The following is a 21,318-nucleotide window of genomic DNA, read 5'->3' as shown; positions in this document are numbered from 1 at the left end:
GATATAACTCAACTAATTTCTGACATCTGTGTGCTAGACTATGTTGTCTGGAAAGGCAATTGCCAGTGGGACAGAGTTAAGACCAAAGGTACTTTATGCCGGTTTTTAAGCCCCAGAGCAGAGATCTGTAACTGATGAAAGGGTAATCTGGTCTTAAGACAAAGAAGTTAACAGCAACAGAGGGTGAACATGTTTTGTTACAGTCCTTAATCAGATTTGCTTCATAGAGAGTATATTTTTATCCTCTGATGCTTCACATTGGCTGATATTCTTGAACATTTTTATAAGTATTTGGAAAGTATAGCAGATCCCTAATTCCTGTATGCATGAAGTTGTGAGAAGAGTAGTGTGGCTTCACCCAGAATAGATACAATCTTCTTTCTATGTTCCCAGTCACTACTGTGCATATGCGTGCTTTATTCTGAAAATCATTATTGATGCACAGCATGATTCAGCTAACACACTACAGACACATATTTTAATTACAGACACATAATCACAATGCATCTTATAAATGCCCAAGCGTGCAATGTCAGCCAAGGACACTTAGACATTTTGGCATTGTTACCAGCACACTCTCATCGTCAAAATAATTAGATGCCAAATCATCACTGAAACTAGAGACTTCATAATCTTTGCATACTTCTGAATTTTGCTGCCATCTCCATCTTATTTTCCTGTCTTCCACCAACCCAAGAGCTTTTTAAACCTATTATAGCTCTATCTAGCAATTTATGATGCTTTAAAAGAGTATTTCTCTGATTAGGTAGTGGTAAGCATATCCCCTTGCTGCAGGTGTGGTTTCCAACACAAGTAAAAATAATATGTGTAGCATTCATGTTCACTGATGAATGCAGCAAACATGGTTGAATGTCTGATTTAAGCTGATTATATTTGATTCTTCAAATTCAACAAGGAAACAAATTGTAAAATGACAGTATCTCCTTCAAAACTTCATCAAAATACATCACTCTATACAGCCATTTGTCTTTGAAAACTTTACATAGAAATATTTTTGAAACTTTCTTTTTCCTGGTTATTAATATGAAGCAATGCTCAGAAATTTAGAATACATGCATTCTATTGTAAACATCTGAACAAGAAAAAATTAAATGTAACCCAAGAAAGTGAACTTTCCTCCTGTAACACTTGAAAGCAGAAATTCCTGCACTTTTCTAAGGCTGCTGTACTGTTACTCTCCCAAGGTTTCTCCCTCTATTTCCTGACCCTTTGTCATGATTTACAGCGGCCTCACCGTGTCTGGATATGAAAATTGTTGGTGGTTCCAGTGTGTTCATAGTCATGTATGGCAGCTGCGAAAATCATAGCGAAGATCTCCAGCTCTGTCAGCCAGTGCTGAAAAGAGATTACAGTACAATCAGATAAACTGTCATTTTGTCAGGCTTTTGTCTTCTAAGGTAAGTATTTATTCTCTGTTGATAGTCAGTGTTGCATGTCATTACCTTTCCCCTGCAGTCTGCCAGCTGTTTTAAGGCAATCTTCTCTGGCTGATACATAAAAGCCAACCAGTATTCATTCTGGACCTTCATCTAAATAAAATGAACTTCAGCAAAATTGTTTCAGGAGCTAATAAGGTTTAAGGCAGAGCAAGGGGAAACATGTGCCCTTCTAAAAGAGCAATATTTGAAGAAGAGAAACAAGGAAAACTCAAAAAATCAAGGTTCAAGGTGGAGAGAAACTTGATAATATATATGCAGGTAAACACATACCACCAGGGTATGTATTTTCAGTTCAGTTTTCCTGAGCAGCAGGAAAGATACAGAAGAATGTCACTATTTTCCAGAAAACTAAAAGTCTTGGTCATTCACTGAATCATAAGGAGAACAAGGAAAACAACCTCAAAAGATGTACATCTTGTTATTTATATATCATTTTTAAAAGCACTTGAGAAAGCTTTGACATTTCTGTGATTTTCCTAATTCCCAGTCAAAGCTTTATTTTACAATGCTAAAGTCACTTTTGCCTTAGATTCATAAATTATTTGGATGGTTTGAATAATTTTTATCTGAGTCAATAAATCATTTTATTGTCTGGTTTTCCTCTGGTAGCCCACAAGGAGTGTTGTTAACATCAAGCACTTTGGAGTCAAAGGTTTTAGATACTGTGGATGCAGTAAATATTTGTATGAAATGCTTAAATGTATTGCATTTAGAAAAAGCCTTTACCACAGTGATTGCCAAATACTTCTGCAACACCTCACTGTCAAGCTGCAAATGTATTTCACATACAAACTGTTTTTTAATTCAAAGTCCAGCAAAGGCACTAAGGCTTCCAAAATCTATTCTAGACATCTCCTATAGCTCAGGGTCCACCACTAGGGTATTAAACATGTGCAGGGAAGCACAGGTAACAGTAGGGCTCTGCAAACAGCAACCTGTCTACCTCTTTATCTGTGTTTCACAGTCATCTCTGCATAACCAGTGAAGAGTGGAGCAAGCCTCAGTTTTAAAGATCCCCTTACATTACAAATGTAGTTTGAAAATATAGCCCAGAGATATTTTGAACAATTCTGTTGACCATAATCAAGGTAGTTCTTGGGTTTGGGCTGTTTCCATTTTTTTTTCCTTTTTTTTTCTGTTTTGTTTTGCTTTGCTTTGTTTGTTTGGGTTTTTTATGGCAAGAGAGAAAGGACAGTGAGAAGTGCAAGAAATGATCAGAAACAGAAACTTCACTATTTTCTCATATCTACACAATTGATCCAGGACATGATGGAAGAGCACTGATGGCAGAGAAATCTGTTCAATTTTTTTTCCAGCTGTGACTTGTGAGAAAGGAATGACTTCCAAAATATTAAGAACATTAATTCAAGTTTCAAGCAATAACTTCTGGCAACTGCAATGGTGGAAAAATGGAACTAGGGTTTCTAGGCTGCATATCTAGATCTGGACTTTCATTCTTAACAGGGGTCTGCCATTTTTTAAAAGGAGAGACTGCAAATGATAGAAAAAATCAGGGCACAAATGGTCAGAAACAGCCAGGGCAAGCCTATATTATGCATGCAGAACTCATTCAGGACACATTCAACTAGTCCAATACATCAACTTCAGACCCTCTTGACAGCATCTAACAATTCCCATGCTAGCAAGATCTCATGTCCAAAGTCTTAAAGCATAACTAAGGCAATGAGCCTTAGTGTTTGAGGTTTCCTACCCTGTCTCTTAAGGCACATAAAGGAAAAGTGCTGACTTGCACACCTTACCAAAGCATCACTTGGTGAACAATTTTGGGTAAGGTAGGTTTTCAAATAGGGTGTATTAGATCTTATTATTAGCAGTATCTTGTATTAGCAGTATTAAGCATCGTAACAGCATTCTGGGAAGATTACCCAGAATAAAACTGGAATTACAGCTGTTAATTGTTGGCAATAACTAAAGCAGAGTAAGTAAAACAAAGTCAAAATAGGCTTGTGAGTAACACAACTGAATTAACTGGAACATTTTAGTCCCCTTTTTCCTGCCACTACCTTGCAAGTGAAAACAAAAAATATGGCAAAGAGCCAGCAGAGAATGGATGCAATCTCCATCAAACTGCTTACTTTACATTTCACTGCTTTGTGGTGGATTTCACCTTGGAAACAGGGATATAATTTTTAAAGAACAAAGCTGTCATGAACAGCAGGACAGTGTCACAAAAGATAAAAAGAGCAAGGAAATGTGAATGAGTTTGATTTCTAAAGGGCTGATAAAACCAATCCAGAATAAAACCATATCAAACCATTTACGATGGTAGGAGCTCAGAAATGGTAGAGAGTAAAATGTATGAAATACCAAGTACTGGCTTCCAGAAATAAAAAAATAATGGCCAAGAAAGCATGATTTCCATTCAAAAATATACAGTAAATGTGAAGCATCCCGTTAGTACTAAAAGATGTGACAGAAGACCTGAACTTTCACAATTTTTCAGGTCTTCTGCAGGAAATAGTTTCCTGTAATTCTTGTCAGTATCAGAGAAAGAAGTCTTAAATAGTACAGTTTTCTCTTCATTGTCTATGTTGAAAAAGAAATCGTTGAATTTCCAAACAGTTATAAAGATTAATTAGAAAACAATACAAAATAAAGTAATAATCAGAGCTGAACAACAGAATTTAATAATGGAAGGAATGAAATGAACAAAAAGTGTGTCAGCTCTTGGAAGGTGTTTTTGCATGTCATGTTTGTATGCCAATCCTCTATGAGATAAACATCAGATTAATTTCAAATTCTCTTTCAACATTTTGTCTATGAGAGAGCCAAAAACTTTACTGTAGTTCATACAATAAAGTATAACTAACTAACTCCAAAGCATCATCCAGAGGGAAAAAATAACAGGAAAACTGAGGAAATTTTACAAAAGGAGAGGGAAAGAAGATTTAATTGAAAATAAAATTAAAAAAAAAGAGGGATGGATCAAAACTATTCAGAGAGTTCATAAATAAGAGAGAGCATGACAAAGGCAAATGAACCATGTAAAGGTGAACCAGAAACCTGTTTCTTATTTTTAAAACTAGAACAAATTTTAACTATATAGACAATTTAAATGTGAAAGAAACAAATTTTCCACATTACAAATTAATAGATAGCAAGAAAAATGAGGGGTTTTTTTCTTATCTTTGTACATATTTTTTTCACAAGTGGTCTTCTTCCTATTGGCCCTAACACACTTCTCAAACCAAAATCTTGTGTTCCAGCATGTCCAAGCTGCTTACATAAATATTGTAGAAGTGATCAATTTAAGTACTATACATACTACAGTAATGATAAGATAGATGATGTGAGCAAATCCTGAAAAGAAATGAAAAGAGGGAAAGGGCCCCTGTGTTTCTTTACTTAGTTTGGTTTTTGGGGGCGGCTATTTTGGGTTTGGTTTTTCATTTCTTTGTAGTCCACTGCATTATCTCTCTCAGAGGAAAAAAATTCCCAACTTCTCTATTGCTTATTCATGTATTTTCATGTCCTTCTGGTCTGCTCTTTTTTAACATTTTCCTTGCTTTAGTGCACTCTGAGACAGAATTGGAAATCCCATTCAGCACTGCTGCATCACAGGCTAGAATGAAATAGTCATCATTCACTCACATCTGAGTTGCTGCTAAATGACTAATATAGCAAAAAGCAGCAAGATGTAAAGGTAGTTCTGAATATACATAGGATGGAGATCAGCTATATTTAGGCAGCTGTTTTAATTCAATTGAATTGAATTAATTAATTTAATCCAATTTAATTTAATTTTGGAGCAGAGCACCCCCACATGAAAACTGCACTTCTTCCATGGCTTGAGGAGGAAAGGGGAATCTATTTCCTCACCACTGGAATACCATTCACATTACTCAACATTGCACCTGTTCCTACTGACTACAACTTGCAGCGCACTTTCATTAACTAATGGTCCTAAAAGCAACAGTGACCAATTTAGTATCTCACAGGAGTTTTTGAGTATCTTAACTGTATTAGATGCAATTATGACCTAAGTCCTTTTTGCTTCAGGCACAATCAGAAGCAAGTGACACAACTTCCATCAGAATTAGCCTGTCTGAATCAGACAGCACCTGACTCCTTCCAAATCTGCTTCTGATAAACAGCAGTATTTACTGCTCTAATTGCAGTGTGACTGCAATTCACAATGCAATCTACTTTCAACACAGGAGACTTGGGATGTTTACAGGAGGCAGTGGAGTGTGTGACTCCTCAGGGAAGAGCATCCAGTTCTGGCTTCAGAATTGAAAGCAACACCTGCATGGCAATCAAAAAACTGCAGAAATGCAGATTATATGCACAAAACATAGTTCCCAAGCATGAGCATTTCTATAGTTGTTGAAACTGGCCTAAAAGACCAGTAAGAGCCGCACTATGCCCTGTTATTCTATACCTTTCTGTCCTATACTCCATCAACCAGTAAACACTGGTGGCAGTATTTTTTTGGGTTTCTTATTGAGCTGCACAGAAAAAGGTATCATCAGCATACAAATATCACTACAAGTGAGGCTGACAGACAATTTTTATAGTGATTTTGTATAGCTGATTAAAGGTGCTCATTGCATGAGAATGTTGGAATTTGTTTGGGCTGAGGCACATGGTTTTTCCTTCCCTTTTTTTTCAACAGTTCCAGATACAGTTTGTAACACTCTGGGGAGTGTTCAAGAAGGCCTGAACTGCAGCAAGAGCCTCAGCATCTGCTGACCTGGTTTCATGTGTCTGCTCTGCACTACAAAGGCTCCACAACCCTTGAACTGCACACTGGTTAGTGAAAGGACCTCAGCAAAATGAAGTGCAATAGAACAGAATTACACATATTCAACTACCAGATACAGAGCAATCAGAGAAAATGGCCAAGGTATAACAGGAGATAACTGCTAAACATTTAACAGATTAACCTCCCTTTCACAGTTTCAACCTTCCTTTCACTATCACCTTTGCCTCTACACTTCTGCCAATGCAAGAGCAAGGGCAAATTAGATGCATGGAAAAAGTGAGGCAAAAAATGTGTGGAAAAGATCTTCTCCACAGAATCAGACTAAAGGTAATTTCATTCCTTTCTCTGGCTGAAGTGGTAACCAGGAGAAAGAAGAAGAGAATGAATACATATGTATCCAATACACTTTGAACTTTCCCTGCTATTTATTAACTTCCCAACGGTGTGGAGCAGCAACTTTCTGATCCTCCAGATGAATCCAAACCGCAATGGTTGATCTTCACTCTGGAATCTATCTTCCTTCAATTTCTCTAGTCCATCCTCAAATGTATTTCTCTTGCTTGTCTTGAGAACCACTGTGGGAACATATTGTGCATTAAGTTTGTATTTTAAGCCCTCTATCCATTCCTGGCATTATTGTCACACTTCAGCTGTCCTGTAGGTTTCTGTGCAAGCCAGTCCAGATAATTTTGCTGTAGAGAAGTGGATGAAGATCTGTATTTCCAGATACCAGCACTTGATACGCTCAGATAAGTGGAATGAATTATCATTTGGATGTACCCTCTCCCTACCTTAAGTTAAGAAGAAAGCTTAGACAATATGATTCTTCATATTAGATGAAATGAATTCCAGCAAATGTGTGTTGGCAGATTCACACAGAAGATCTGTGGCAGAGTGAAAAACCAAGCTTGGGTTTCTCATTCATCCTCTTTAGATCACTGTTAAAAGAGTTATCAACAACTTCACTTACCCTCAGTTCCTAAATAATCCAAAGTTTTTACTTTTATTAGCCCAGCCATATCAAACTGTGACTACAGTATAAAGAGGTTCTACTGTGGATAATCAAAATCTCATTAATAAGCAGAAACTGTTGTAAACTCACTATATATACAGGATGCCAAGTCTTTTACTTACCACTGTTCCTGTCTTGAAAAGGAGGTAATGGACTGTCTGTGTGACATCTGCAGCATGCATTAGGTTGTGATAAGGATTTTTGTGTTTACTGTAGCCAACCTCCAGAGCTTCCACAAAAGACACCAAGGCAGAAATGGGAATCTAAGTAAACCAGCACAGAATTAAAGAAAGAAAGGGAAAAAAAGAATAAAAGAAAAAAGAGAGCAAAAGAAAGAAAACAAACAAACAAACAAGCTTTAATAGCTAGCATTGAGACAAGAGTTTTTTGATGAGAGGTTCTCAAAGAGCTGTCTGTACTTCCCAAACAAACAAAATGCTAATATCTGAAACAGTCACTCAAGAGAAAGAGTGAATTCAGGCTACTACTTCAAACTGGTTTTTCCATTCATAATTACATTACATGTGAATCATTCCCACAAATAAATACACATAAATAAGTATACTACGAAATGTTGTCTGGAACACACATAGAGTATGAAAAGTAACAGCAACCAGTGGATTGATTGCCATGGAGAAATATTTCTAAATAGATTGCAAGCAACTGCCTGTTATCTTCACAATCCACTTGAATATATCTCTGCTTTACTATTCACAGTTAAGATTTTATAATGAAGCACATGATATAGCAAATCTTAGATACTCTAAGAAGACTATCATTTATCAGACCTCTGGGTTTGCAAAGTAAAATCCAGTCTGCCTGTCCTATGGGATTGCCACATTTTTCTGACTCCAAGAGTAACTGAAATTATCTGAAAAAATGCAATTCAAGGGATTTCTAGAAAGGAGACTATGCAGGTGGTAACACATGCAACTGGCAACGTGAATTCTCCAGTTTCAGCTGCTCAGACAAGAAATACATTAAACACTAAAGTTTCCATATAAGAGATCACTGGTCTTCTCCTCTTAGGTACATATAAGCAGAGGATGCAGTTCTGTGCAGACATCTTGATGCCTCATAAGGCATAGGAAGTTCCTGATAAATTATGAGGTCTAGACATCTCTAAACTCTTTCCAGTCAGAGTGGGAACCCCTCGGAAAAGGAAATGTCAACAGTGGAAGGGACTACAGAGTATCTGTGTGGGGACAGTGGTCAAGAACTGGATGGCAATATTTCCTCTTCAAAGTTGGAAGAAATCTCTGTAGCAGCTATAAAATTATAGAATGGTTTGGGCTAGGAAGGACTTTTAAAAGTCATCTAGTCAGCCTGGCCCTGCAATGAACAGGGACATGTTCAACAATACCAGGTTTCTCAGAGTCCTGTCTGATTTTGAATTATTCCAGGGATGGGACACCTACCACCTCTCAGGGCAACCTTTTCCAGTTTTCCAGTGTTTCACCACTCTCACCATAAGAAAATCTTCCTTATATCTAATCTTAATCTATGCTCTTTTAGTTTATAATCATTAACCCTTGTCCTACTGTAACAGAACCCGCTAAAAAGTGTGCTCCCATTTTTTCTCATAGGTCCCCTTCAGGTACCAAAAGGCTGCAATAGGCAATCCCCAGAACCTTCTCTTCTCCAGGCTTAACAACACTAACTCTGTTGGCCTTTTCTCACAGGAAAGGTGCTCCAGCCCTCCAATCATCTCTGTGGCCCTCCTCTACAATGGTGCCAACAGGTCTGCGTCTTTCCTGTGCTGAGAGTTCCAGACCTGGATATCCTGGATGCAGTATTCCAGATGGGGTCTCATGAGAGCAAAGTTAGGAGTAGAATCACCTCCTTTGGCCTGATGGCCAATCTGATTGGAATGAATTTGAATTTGCTTTCATACTCTCTTGTTCTCATTTGTGCCTGCATGCTTGAGGGTCCTATAAAGTTCAGGAAAATGACACCATCATTCTCAGAGGATCCAATGCAGTGTTTCCCATGGATTTCATTTGGAACCCCACCTAGTTCATGGTGCCTTACTGCAATTGAAAGTACTACTTAAATCACATCCGGTCTTGCCTATTAGGGAAAGTGCAGTGTTCACAAATTCTTCAAAGACCACTAAAATTACATTTGTAATTGATAAAAGCAGAATGAGAAGGAAGCTGAACAAAATTCAAGATGAATGAAGGTAGCCATCTTCTAACTACTGACCTTGAAACGGTTGATCAGATCATAGCGTGTGAGAAGTTCATAGAAAATGAATTTCAGTGCATGATCCCCACTGGCATCATTTAGTGCAAATACATCAAAGGACCAGTTGTCTACATTCTGCAAGAGTATGTAGAAAAGACAGTTAATATGGTCATCATTTTTACCATGATCTTTCAATTTCTTGACCTTCTCTCACAATTTCAGAATTCCAGTACTGATATAAATGTATAGTTTATTTTTCAATAAATTCTTCATAATCCATCTAACCAATGCAGAATCATCAATGTACTTACAGTATATCAGGATACTTATTAGTATTGTGTGACTTGTGTTTAACAAGTTTCCATTACGAACATGTGTGCTGTTTGTTTATTCTAAACATGGCAATTCTCTACAGTGGAATTTAATCACCAAAGGATGAATCCTAAAAGATAAAAATCCTGGTTGGCTTTAGTACCTGAGACATTGAGATGGTCCTGTTTGGGCTGATATGATACATTAAGTGCTAATAATTATATAAAAATCCAGTCTTTATAACAGAAGAATAAATAACTAATTCCAGTTGGGAAAGTTACAGACAGCTGTAAATGACATACTAGTGCTGCAGGCTGGTCAGTCAAGAGATCAAGGAGGGAAAGTTTTCAGCTGTAAAGTTGAGGGTCTAACCTTCTCACAGAAGTTTGAGTTCAAATCTCAAATGATAGGGAAGGCTGTGGGAGACGACAGCATTCTTTATCTAGCAAGAGATGAAGAGAAACACTAACTCTAAATGCTCAGTTTCCTAGCTTTCTGTCCCTTCTTAACCTTGGGGACCTGTTATATAATTCAACAAGCAAATTCAGGGGTAGAAGCTATTCTGCTCAACGTTACTGCAAGGTATGGCATTTCTGTAGCCACAGATAAGCAGAAGTCTATACTGCAGACATTGTAAGTGACTACAGGTTCTGTGTTCATTACCTGTTTATTTTCTAGCCTAGAAAATATTTCTGTCATGGTGTGGGCATTAAAAAAGCTGAAAAATTAAATTCTAAAGCACATAACTCCTTCGGCAGTAATTAATGCGAAGTTCCGTCTCTAGCACTAGGCTGATGGACAGCAGATCACCACAGTGTACTCTGTAAGCAAGTCTGTATGAATAGTTTGTATAGTCACTATTCAAATGAAAGACAAGGCTGATTGTCCTTTTCATGGCAATCAATCTTAATTCTTCACACCATGTCATACAGAAAGGCAACAGACTACTGCAGTAGAAAAATTAGTATAAAATAGAGAGAGAGAGGCTCTGCACTCAATTAAAAAAAAAAGCCAAACTTTTCATCCACTGAAGAAATTAGACAGATAATACATCTAGAACTTGTACTACTACAGCCTGCAATTTTTTTCAGAAGCATCAGTATTTCATTATTTTATTAAAACCAACCTCTGTCACAAAGCTGTGATTCCACTGCTTTGGGTTATTAAGTCAGATGTCCTCTTTACCACAGCAGAAAAAAATAAGAATTTGTAGTCAAAAATAAGCTTGTTTTGACTTCATTTCATCTCAATTCTTGTCCTTATTAGCATGACTCTGAGGGGAATGTTGATTATGGCAACCCAGAACTACTGAAGACATATGTGTGGTATACTTCTACAGCCTTTTGCATGCTTAAATCATCAGGTCATTTTACAGAGCACACTAAGCAGTCAGGTAGCTGTAAGGGTTTTTTAATTGACCTTACTGGACTGAACCAAGCACCAAACATGCCATTTTCAATGGAGGAGATGGGATTGAGAAATTTAAGATTAAATATTATTTTTAAGACAGAAGACTTCAAAGAATCATAGAATATGCTGAGTTGGAAAAGGCTCAATAGGACCATCAAGTCCACCTCCTAGTCCTTCACAGGACATCCCCAAGAGTCATACCATGTGCTTCTTGAACTCCATCAGTTTTTGTGCTGTGAGGGGACATTCCACATTGCTAGGGAGCCTGTTTTGACTTCTTCAAAGTAACTCACATTTCAACCAAATCCATTACCAAACCCAAAAACATCCAGACAATGACATGTTCTCAAAAAAGTTTTGGAAAAAAAAAATAATTCTAGAGTGTAGGTAGAGTATTGTAGAGTGACCCGGTAGGTGCCCAGGTTTCACTCTGAGCAAAATTAGTCAATGACTTTGGTCATTGTTTAATAATTGGTTTAACTTATTCTAACATGATCAGTTCTTTTTACAACCTAATCATTTGAAGACATAGAAAAAAGGGAGGAATTCAATAAAGCTTAATTCAGCTGAGAATAGGTGATAAGTCTTCCACTGTCTTGTTACTGCTGAGGAACTCAGGAGAAGAGGTACCATTATAGATATCTTCCCTCATAAACTGGCTATGGAGTATAGTTGCAAAAGAACAAAGAATTTACATCCCATTTGCAGGAGTGAAGCTAGCACTTGTCAACACACAGTTGGAAAACGGTGTGGGTGGACACTTTGATTCTGTATATGAAAAGCATGTTTTATCATTCTTCTTGCAATTCCTCCAGATCTTATGATCTGTTCTACTATTCAAAATGAAAAGGATACCCTAACTGTAAATCTTTCCAGTGTGGAGAAATGCTGCAAGATATCTTAATGAGTTTTACACTTAATATCCCTGTGTGCCGCCCCACTCTATCACATTTTTTCACCACTGCATGGCGTGGTTGAACCACATGCAACATGTAACCTGCAAAGCTGCTGTGTAGGCAGCTGGTCACTAACTTCTGTTTGTAGTCTTGATAATTCATGCCTAAGTCAAGAATCTTGCAATTGGCCCATGGATTGAAGCTTTGTTTATTTTTCAGACTACTTCTGACTAATTATTTTCACACTGAAACCTTAAAGCTCACAGAAGGGTCCATTTTCATAAACTGATCACTTATTTTTCATAAACTGTCACTTTGAAGACCTGAGCTGAACAATGCAAGAAATTCTCTTCTCTCACAGCAGCAGATCCTTTTCCTTCTCCTTTTCTTTCCGTCTCTGTATTCTTCCTTCCTTGTGGGATGTTGTGAGTGATTCCTAAATCTTAATTTAATCACTGTAATCTAGAACAGAATTGCAATCTTCACAAGCTGAAAATGGCCACAGCCTTGAACTTTATTCTTTCTTTTATTGAAAGGATAATCCCTTAGGCCAGTTAAATGATTAATGAATGTGAACTAACTGAATGTCAGAGAGAAGGAAAGGCCAAGTAGTAAGACCCCCCTTATATGTCACAGGATTATTTTGATGCTTTGTGCAGACCCCCCTTTAATATCTTTTTATTGGGATTACCTTTAGCACTCCAATTACAGCTGGTGGGTAGCTCAAGCCGACCATATTTGAAGTACGCCTGTACATTCTACCAAGATGAAATAGATAAAGCAACACATAAATAGAATTAAGTGAAACAAAACATACAATCAACAAAACTCATAAAGCAACCAACCATTACAGGAGACCTGATTCAGCCTAGAAAACCCTAACTGGAATATGGACCTTTTTTTCCTTCCATTTTGTTCCTAACTTGCCCCATATTCTCAATTTTGTTTTTATTTTATACTTTAATTTGAGCTTGTACATTGCCCAATATCTCATAGCTTGGTTACTGAGCTGAACATGACAAAGAATTTGCCAGCACCAGGTCTTCATCAGATGGAAAGGCTACACTCGACTAAACAAAATGTTCCCCATTTTCCACCATACATACCTGTACTGACCTTTCAGTTCCCTTAGTCCTTGCTGGCCCACATGCAAGCTAATTCTGAGTGTACTTCAGAAACCATTTGTATGCAATGAATCAACTCCAGTGTGATACAGCTGTTACTTTTGTCTGCATGTTTTCAAGATTAGTATAAAACCTTTTGGGTGTTTACCATGTGTATGTGTGTGTTTCAGGGAATAAAGAAAAAGAACAAGGCAATAATCAACATCTGTAACTATACTAAACAAAGTATGTAATGTACCAGAATTTAAACTTGATTATAAAGTATATTTTAAACAGATTATCAAGTATGTACAAGTTTTTAGTTGTTTTCAGGACACACTGTGCTTAATAGGATTTGGTGAATGCAGAAAATCTGTCATAGCTAGAATGTCTTTCCACACGCCACCCTTTTTTGCCCTAAAGCACTTTAGGACTAAAAGATGATGATGGAAAGCTCTCTTCTCCCACCTGAAATGATCCTGTGCAAAGTTTTCCTTCACTTCCATTTTTCTTTGTCTTCTTCTGCACTCAGAACTGAAAAAAGTCATTCCCCTTTGGAGACTTACATTCAACCATTCTGAAATCACAGAATTTCTTGTCCCTTCCTTTCTCTAGTCAGAAGCTCCATAGCATTCTTTTAAGAGAAAATTGAAGTAGAACCCTTTCCCTTAGCTCAGGAAAGTCACAACCCTCCTCCCGTGCCATATTATATTTGAATACTTCCTTCTTCATGTCACAGTGTTCCAGGTCAGCTGGAAAGCAGCTTTCTGAGCCAGCTTTCTGCATTTACTTACATGTTGAGAGTAAGGGTTAATTCACAAATAGCCAGTCAAACCTTGGAGAAATCTGCCCCAAGGAGAAATTAGAGGTTTAATCTTGTTACAATTTGCTGCCAGTCTTAACATATGTACAGTAACTTTGGTGCACAGATAAAAATATTGGCTATAGTCATGACAAAGGAGGCTTCTGTGTGTCTGTGTGGACTGTGATCCACCGTCTGATATCTATAACCTCCTGCACAGAGGACTATTAGGCTGTCACTGCAATTGTGTTGAACAGTGAAAGGTGCTCTGCTCTTCCATTCATGACTTGAATTTTGCTGTTGCAAAATTACTCCCAGAGATCTGAGAGCTGCTGTCTCTCAGGCTGTCTGAAAAATGCTGACAGTTTCACATGTGCCAGCCCTATTTCTTGCTTGAACAAAGAAGGTCAGTGAAGAGTGGTTACTTGACAAGAAAAGATAAGATTAGAAGTGAGTCCAAATTGAAATTAATAAATGTTTTAAAGGGTTAAAAAAGTAAAATCAGTTTTAGCAACAGGTTGTGATGTAAATCACAAGAGGGAAGGCTGAGAGGACTCAATGGCTTTTTTGAAATCCTCCCTGAGCTCCAAAATTTTTCACATCCATTTTGATCAATAGTTCATTCCAGTATTAAAATGCTAAAGGATTTTGTCCTGTATGAAGTGTCTTAGCACTTCTTCATAAGAAATACCAGACCACAAAGGTAAATGGAAGCAAGGCAGAGTTTGATCTGTCCAAATTTTAAGTGCTGTCACTTCTGACCTAGGACTATGTATATTGTCCATCAAAATTATACCAAGTGTGCTATTACATCTGTACTACAGTAAGAACGGGGGAATAGGTATTGTTTCAGTTTACTAAATCCCAGGTTGTTAGGGGTTACCCAAATCTATGTAGAAACATTAACAGAAGCACATTAAAGTGCTCTTCATTCAGTCTTCTACTGACCCTGAGTCTGACCTGCTTTGCTCTGAGGTCTTCTGGCCTAAGGTGCCCTCCTCCACCTCCTGTCATTGTGCCATCACGTACTACAGGTGAAATCTGCAGTACCTGGGTAGTTACTAGAACAAATTAATTACATGACACTTTACCTTTCCACAAATATCCCAGCTTGCACTGCATGGACAATACTCCTGAACCGGGGTTTTTCCTCAGTCCTTTTGAGCATCATCCCCATTTGCCGTGTGAAGGTGGAAGCCAACCAGTCACGGACCTCTGAGGGCACAGAGTCAGACTGGATATCACTGAGTTCATCTTCTGTGTCCAGTAAACGTCTAGAAGGATGAGGAAACAGAAGGGTAAACAGATTTCCTTAGAGAGCACTACAACATTATTAACAAAAAAAGAAACTCACATATATTCTAATTAAAGCAGACTGTTAAAAGTCTTTGATTCATTAGCCCTAATAAAACACAACAGTACAAGTTTTCAACTGTTTGTTTATTCTCTTATGTACTTACATTTCAGATTGTGAAACTCACTACTAGACTGAGAAACAAGAATTATCAGTCCTCTGAAGCACAACTGTATGATCATCTATTGACTTTGCATCTTCAGCTCATCAATATTTCTGAACTTTCTGCCTTTCAGAGGTAATTTATGGTCATTTCTAGGAATGAATTTCTAGCTTGTGAATTAGTGACTTACAGTTCTCTCCTCTTCAGTTCTTGTCATCTGTGTTGACTCTACAAGTGCATTTATCACTGGGTAAATGGCATGTAACCAACAAGGTGAACTCTTCTGCAATGTCTTACCAGTCTACCTCTGTCATGGGTAATTTTTTCTTTCATTTAAAAGACATAATACAAGTGAAAAATTTAACATTATTTATTATAAATAATTGAGTAGAAATTTAGAAGCTGTCAGAAAAAGTAGGACACGATTACTATGAAAACATTTCTCTGAGAAAAAATATATTACTTTTATGATTGGTTTTGATCTCCTTCCCTGTCCCAGGAAACTTAAAGAAGCATTTAAATGAAGGATTGAAGATCTGTTCTACACAGAATACAATATTCTAATGATTAAAACAATATTATCTATGAGTAATAAATCTTGATTCAACCGACTTTCACAATTGACATGTAAATGACAACTGGTGCTAGATATAAGAGTGTTGATGTCAGTAGTTAGCTCACCTGGTTTCACAAATGTATACTGACTCAAGAACAGTCGCCGCATATTCCAAATTCTTCTTTAGATCTACAACTGAAGCTTCCCCTCTCTCTAACTGATTTACCAAAGACCGCAATCTAAAGAAAAAGAAAGCAAAAATATGGTTAGTATAAAGCAAAATAGGTTGAGAGGGAGTGTCAGTTCCCAGTATGAGGCCTAGCATACACATTGACAGGTGAAAACTTTTGGAAGTCTACAAGTTTTTTGAAGCAACATACATAAAATAAACAAAAATTAATTTTCAAAGATCAGTTATAATGATAATATGTGAGCCCATGAGTTATTACAGAATCATACAATCACAAAATATGATAGATATCTTATAGATAGAATAGATATGCTATAGATAGAATATGATAGAATATGCTGAGTTGGAATGGACCCATCAGTATCACTGAGTCCAACCCCTGACCCTACACAGGACACCCCAAGAATCACATCATATTCCTGAGAGCACTGCTCAAAGGCTTCTGAACTCAGACTCCTTGAGTCCTGTCACTAGTCATGAGAGTGATTAATATCTGCTCCTCCACTTCCCCTCATGAGATTGTTGAAGGTTGCAACAAGGTCTCCTCTTAGTCTACTCTTCTCCAGTCTGAACAGATCACGTGGTCTCAATCACTCTTTATAAGGCTTCTCTTCCAGAAGTTTCACTAGATTTGTGGCACTCTTATGGACACTTTCTAATAGTTTAATATCTTTCTTATACTGTGGTGCATAAAACTGCACACAGTACTCAAGGTGAGGCCATACCAATGCAGAGCAGGGCAGGACAATCACTTCCATTAATCAGCTCTCCCTACTCAAAACTGAAATAAGTGAAAATAGAAATCACTTGAAATTTAACAGAGGAGCTAAGAGAGGACAATTTCAATCCAGTCATAAGGAATCTCTTGAATAGCATCTGTTAACAAATGACTGTTATTCCTAATGATTGATGTAAGTATGCAAAACTGTACTAGAGAATACTTAGAAACACTATTATAGGAATACTATGCAAGGTTAGGAAATACCATGATTCTCATTGCATCTAGCAGCCACCCTTAGATTATCCCATGTATATTAAACAGAACTCACTACTTTCACATCTAAACAGTAAGCACTGCTTTATATGCCTCCTTGTTTTTTCATTCCATGTATGGGGAGTCTGTAGATATGACCCCTCAACTAGCTACCAGAAACATTGTACACAAGCCACAGGAGTCAATATTACAGAAATAATATGACCTTTGGCTCTCCCTGACTTTTATTTAATTTATATCAGTATCTGGAAGCTTTATGCTGCAACTCATTCAAAATTCGTGTTCAATAATACCACAGAGAGTAATGACTGCTTCATGGAACCAACATTCTTCATTTAAGAAGATTATGCAAAGTACTATGCACATCAATCATTTAGAAAAACAGAAGTACAGTTGTTCTTCACACCATCATATGAAAAAATTACACTTTGTCTTACCATCCAGTATCTCTAACTATTGCTGATTCATTGAGTCACAGCAGCTACTCCCAATCAATTGTATTAAATAAGAGCCTGGTGATAGTTTGCCTTTAATGTATTACATGTATTTGGTTGTTTGGTTTTTCTTAATAATCCTAAATGTACTGAAGGGAATCCAGGCAAATTAATTAGCTGAAAAATTCTGCTTCAAGGTGGCTGAAATAATTTTGAAATTCAACCAAATTCACCTGTAGAACTTAGGAACATGGTTTAGTGAGAGCTTGGCAGTGCTGGGTTAACAGTCAATGATTTTAGTAGTCAACTCTAAGATCAACTCATTTGTGATAACATTCCTTTGAGATCCAGCTCAAATAGCTTAAAAGAAAAAAAGTAAATCAACAACAAACTTTATAAATTAACAAAATATTAATCAGAAGTAGACCTGACTGCATAAAAGCCAGCTTCAATATACACACAAAAAGATGAAGACTTGCTCCTAAAGTTTGGAAGGTAAACATCTGATGAACTGAAAGACAAAACCCTGCCTTCTGATCTTCAGCACATTCCTTGCTCATTTCTGGAAAACCACTATAATTAATGGTCAGAAATTCTCACTAAGTTTGAGGAGCAGTGAGACGTATCAAAGAATTCCTACACAGAAATAGACATGTATCTGCCATCTCACTATAATTGTACAAACTTGATAAATCTGGTATTCTGAGAGTCATATCAGAGTTACACAGCATGTGCAGACTATCTAAGCATGAACACATAGAGGGTGTGACCGATGCCCTGCAACAATATCTGTCTGCCTGTTGGATTGTAAAAATCCTGTAAACCACATAGATCTGTCCAAAAGTATCCAGAGCAGACTACATGTGGTTATGCATGTAATGAACATGTGCAGTAGTTTCAGTCAGCTGGACAGAGAGGTGTCTCCACAGTTTGCATAGCAAATCCCTGAAAACCATTCCAACAGAAGATTGGTGGAAGAGGTACAGCATGCACAGGAAGTAACCCAGAAGCTCACCATCTCTTTTTACAAGAGTCAGCAGGTATTATTCATTCCACAGTCTGCCACATCTTAATCTAAGGCTCTGCATATGTATATAATGTATATACCACTTAGGAAAAGACACAACCTAGAAAGCCAGCTCATGTAGTAATACCCAAAATGAAACTGAAAACAGGGTAACTGATAGCCTGTCACCCAATGAATTTGTATTAGGCTGGAGAGCTATCTTCTGTATATATTCTATACTACTTTTGCATACAAAAATATGCAAGCCACAACATTCAGACAAAATAAAAACATGTGTTTGCAAAGAGCAAACACACAGTACTGCTACACTGGTATTTTAATCAAAAAATTTATATGCAATTTCCCAAGTAATTGCTTTGCCTTCTTCATGTTTCCTGAAATTTCATTCTCCCTTTGAATAAAAATACAAACATGAAAAATTTTAAGTAATCAATTTTTTTATTATTATTATTATTAGAAGCATGAAAGTGCAACAATGCTGAATTCAGTGGCCTTCACAGGAAGGTAAAAAGCTTGCTTCAACTCACCTTGATTCTGATATACTTTTGACAACATTAGTCAACTATAATGAAATTAAATAGTTTAGGTTTTCACTTGCCATTTATAAATTCCTTCCTGCCTATTGAAACTGTAGCAAACTTTTGCTTTAATGATTTTCAATAAAACAACAGCCTAGGCACTTCCTCAGCACCAGGTCCCGTAAATTATCCTTCTCCTGCTGCTGAAAACTCTAAAGGACATGCATTCCTCCAATATGCAAACAGCTCCCCCATTCTCAGGTTCCAAACTTTGGGAACTGAATAAGAAAATATAAGTAGATAAAAGGATTGGTCGTGTTTTGGGTTTGTTTTTTTTTATTCAGCTGCTTCACCTAGCACAAAATATACCTGATTATAGAAATCAAGTACACAGATGCTCATGGAAGTCACTGGAGATGGATATCAATGATAAACCACCTGCCTGTCATATACTTTCTCACGAAGGGGTGCACTGCCTCTTTGATGTGGCTGCCTTCCTCCACTAGTGAGAGAAATGAGCCAGGAGATTATCTTAGGTGGTCAGTGTGGTTTCAGATGGCTAAGATGAGGTGAGATGACTCATTCCACTGAATAAATGTGAGAGCTGAAAAGGATAAATTTCAGATGTGGGAGAGAAAGGAAGGCTGCTATATTCTTTTTTCACAACAAGCAGTCTTCAAATTGATATTTTCCAAAGCAAGTCCTCCTGTTGGCAGACCAGTTCTTTCTGAGACGTTATTGTGAATTCAGTTTTTTGGGGAAGCTGTTCAAACACAAAATCATTGAATTTGTTGACAATGACATCCAAAGACAACAAATTAAATCTTCCAAAATTAAGCGTTTTCCAAACCACTATTGCCTTTTATAAAAAAAAACAGCCTCCATTATAACACATTGGACACCAACTTAACAATTTTTAATCTGCATGTTTAAAAATCTGTACCTGAAATAAACTGTCAATAAATGTATTTCATATACAATAGACAGATAACATATGATACATATAATAAAACCGTATGCAATAAGATCATGTGTCCTGGATTTAGAAGACCAGACTTTGGCATCTTTGGGGACCTATGTCATAGAGTCCCCTGTGGTAAAGCCCTGGACAGCAGAAGGGTTCAAGAATGCTAGCTAATATTCAAGGATCTCTTCCTCCAATCTCAGGAACAATGCATCTTAACAAGTGAACATGGGTTCAACATGTTTGCTGGCCATGGACAGTGAGATTGCACCCTCAGCAAGTTCACTGATGACACCAAGCTCTGTGGCAGGGCAGTCAATATGATGAAGAGAAGGAATAATGCCATCCAGAAGGACCTCTACAGGCTTGAGAGGTGGGCCAATGCAAACTTCATGAAGTTCAATAAAGCAAAGTGTAAGTCCTACATATGTGTAGGGGCAATCACAGGAACACCTAATGGTTGGGCAGAGAAGTGATTGATAGAAGTCCTGTGAAGGAGGGTTTGGCAGTAACAGGTCATGGAAAACTCAACATGAGCCAGCAGTGAAGCATGAGCCACAGCCCAGAAAGCCAATCAAATCCTGGGCTGCATCACAAGGAGCACAGCCAGCAGGTCAAGGGAAGTGATTCTTCCTGAACTCTGCTTTTGTGAAACACAACCTGGAATACTGCTTACAGATCTAGTGCCCCCAACATAAGAAGGACATGGAACTGTTGGAACAAGTCCAGAGGAGGGCCACAAAGACAATAAGGGGGCTAGAGTCCTTCCCATATGAAGACAGGCTGAGAAAGTCAGGGCTTTCTGTCTGGAGGAGACTGCATAGAGACCTCATAGCATCCTTCCATTCTGAAGAGGACCTACAGAAAAGCTGGAGAGGGACTCTTCATCAGGAACTCTAGAGATAGAACAAGGAGTAATGGGTTCAAAGGGGGAAATTTGGGTTAGATGTACAGAGGAAATTCTTTATTGTGAGGGTAGTGAGGTATCGTAACAGGTTGTCCATAGAAGTTGAGGATGCTCCATACTTGAAAACATCAAGAGTGCAGCTGGATAGGGCTCTGAGAAACCTGATCTAGGGGAAGAAGTCCATGCTTATGGAAGGGGACTTGAAACTTGCTCCTAGTTCCAGCAAGGAGAGGGATGATTTTTGCAGTAATCAAGAGGAAACATAGCTAGAACCTGGAGGTTATTAAGTATCAGCTCACATCATTGCCAGCAGAAAAGGGAGTCCCTTACAAGGTTAAGAGGTCTTCTCTGGTTAGGGTGTGT

General features: G+C 37.7%; 1 protein-coding gene across 6 annotated transcripts in view; it reads right to left on the bottom strand.

Moving 5' to 3' along the window:
• PDE1C (phosphodiesterase 1C) overlaps positions 1 to 21,318 on the bottom strand; it is a 200,250-nt gene that overhangs the window by 58,282 nt on the left and 120,650 nt on the right. For all 6 annotated transcript variants that reach the window (XM_086844064.1, XM_023919566.2, XM_086844075.1 and 3 more), the window contains 6 exons: positions 16,047 to 16,160; positions 15,000 to 15,182; positions 12,695 to 12,761; positions 9,404 to 9,520; positions 7,321 to 7,461; positions 1,256 to 1,356 (listed from right to left, as the gene is read on the bottom strand). In XM_086844064.1, the coding sequence (XP_086700190.1) occupies positions 1,256 to 1,356; positions 7,321 to 7,461; positions 9,404 to 9,520; positions 12,695 to 12,761; positions 15,000 to 15,182; positions 16,047 to 16,160 (723 nt within the window). The remainder of the gene's footprint in view (positions 1 to 1,255; positions 1,357 to 7,320; positions 7,462 to 9,403; positions 9,521 to 12,694; positions 12,762 to 14,999; positions 15,183 to 16,046; positions 16,161 to 21,318) is intronic.

Source organism: Cyanistes caeruleus, chromosome 1, assembly GCF_971803275.1.
Source record: "Cyanistes caeruleus chromosome 1, bCyaCae1.hap1.1, whole genome shotgun sequence".
NCBI lineage: Eukaryota > Metazoa > Chordata > Aves > Passeriformes > Paridae > Cyanistes > Cyanistes caeruleus.
The sequence above is the reverse complement of the archived record's forward strand: the minus strand, read 5'-3'. Positions and strand labels throughout refer to the sequence as shown.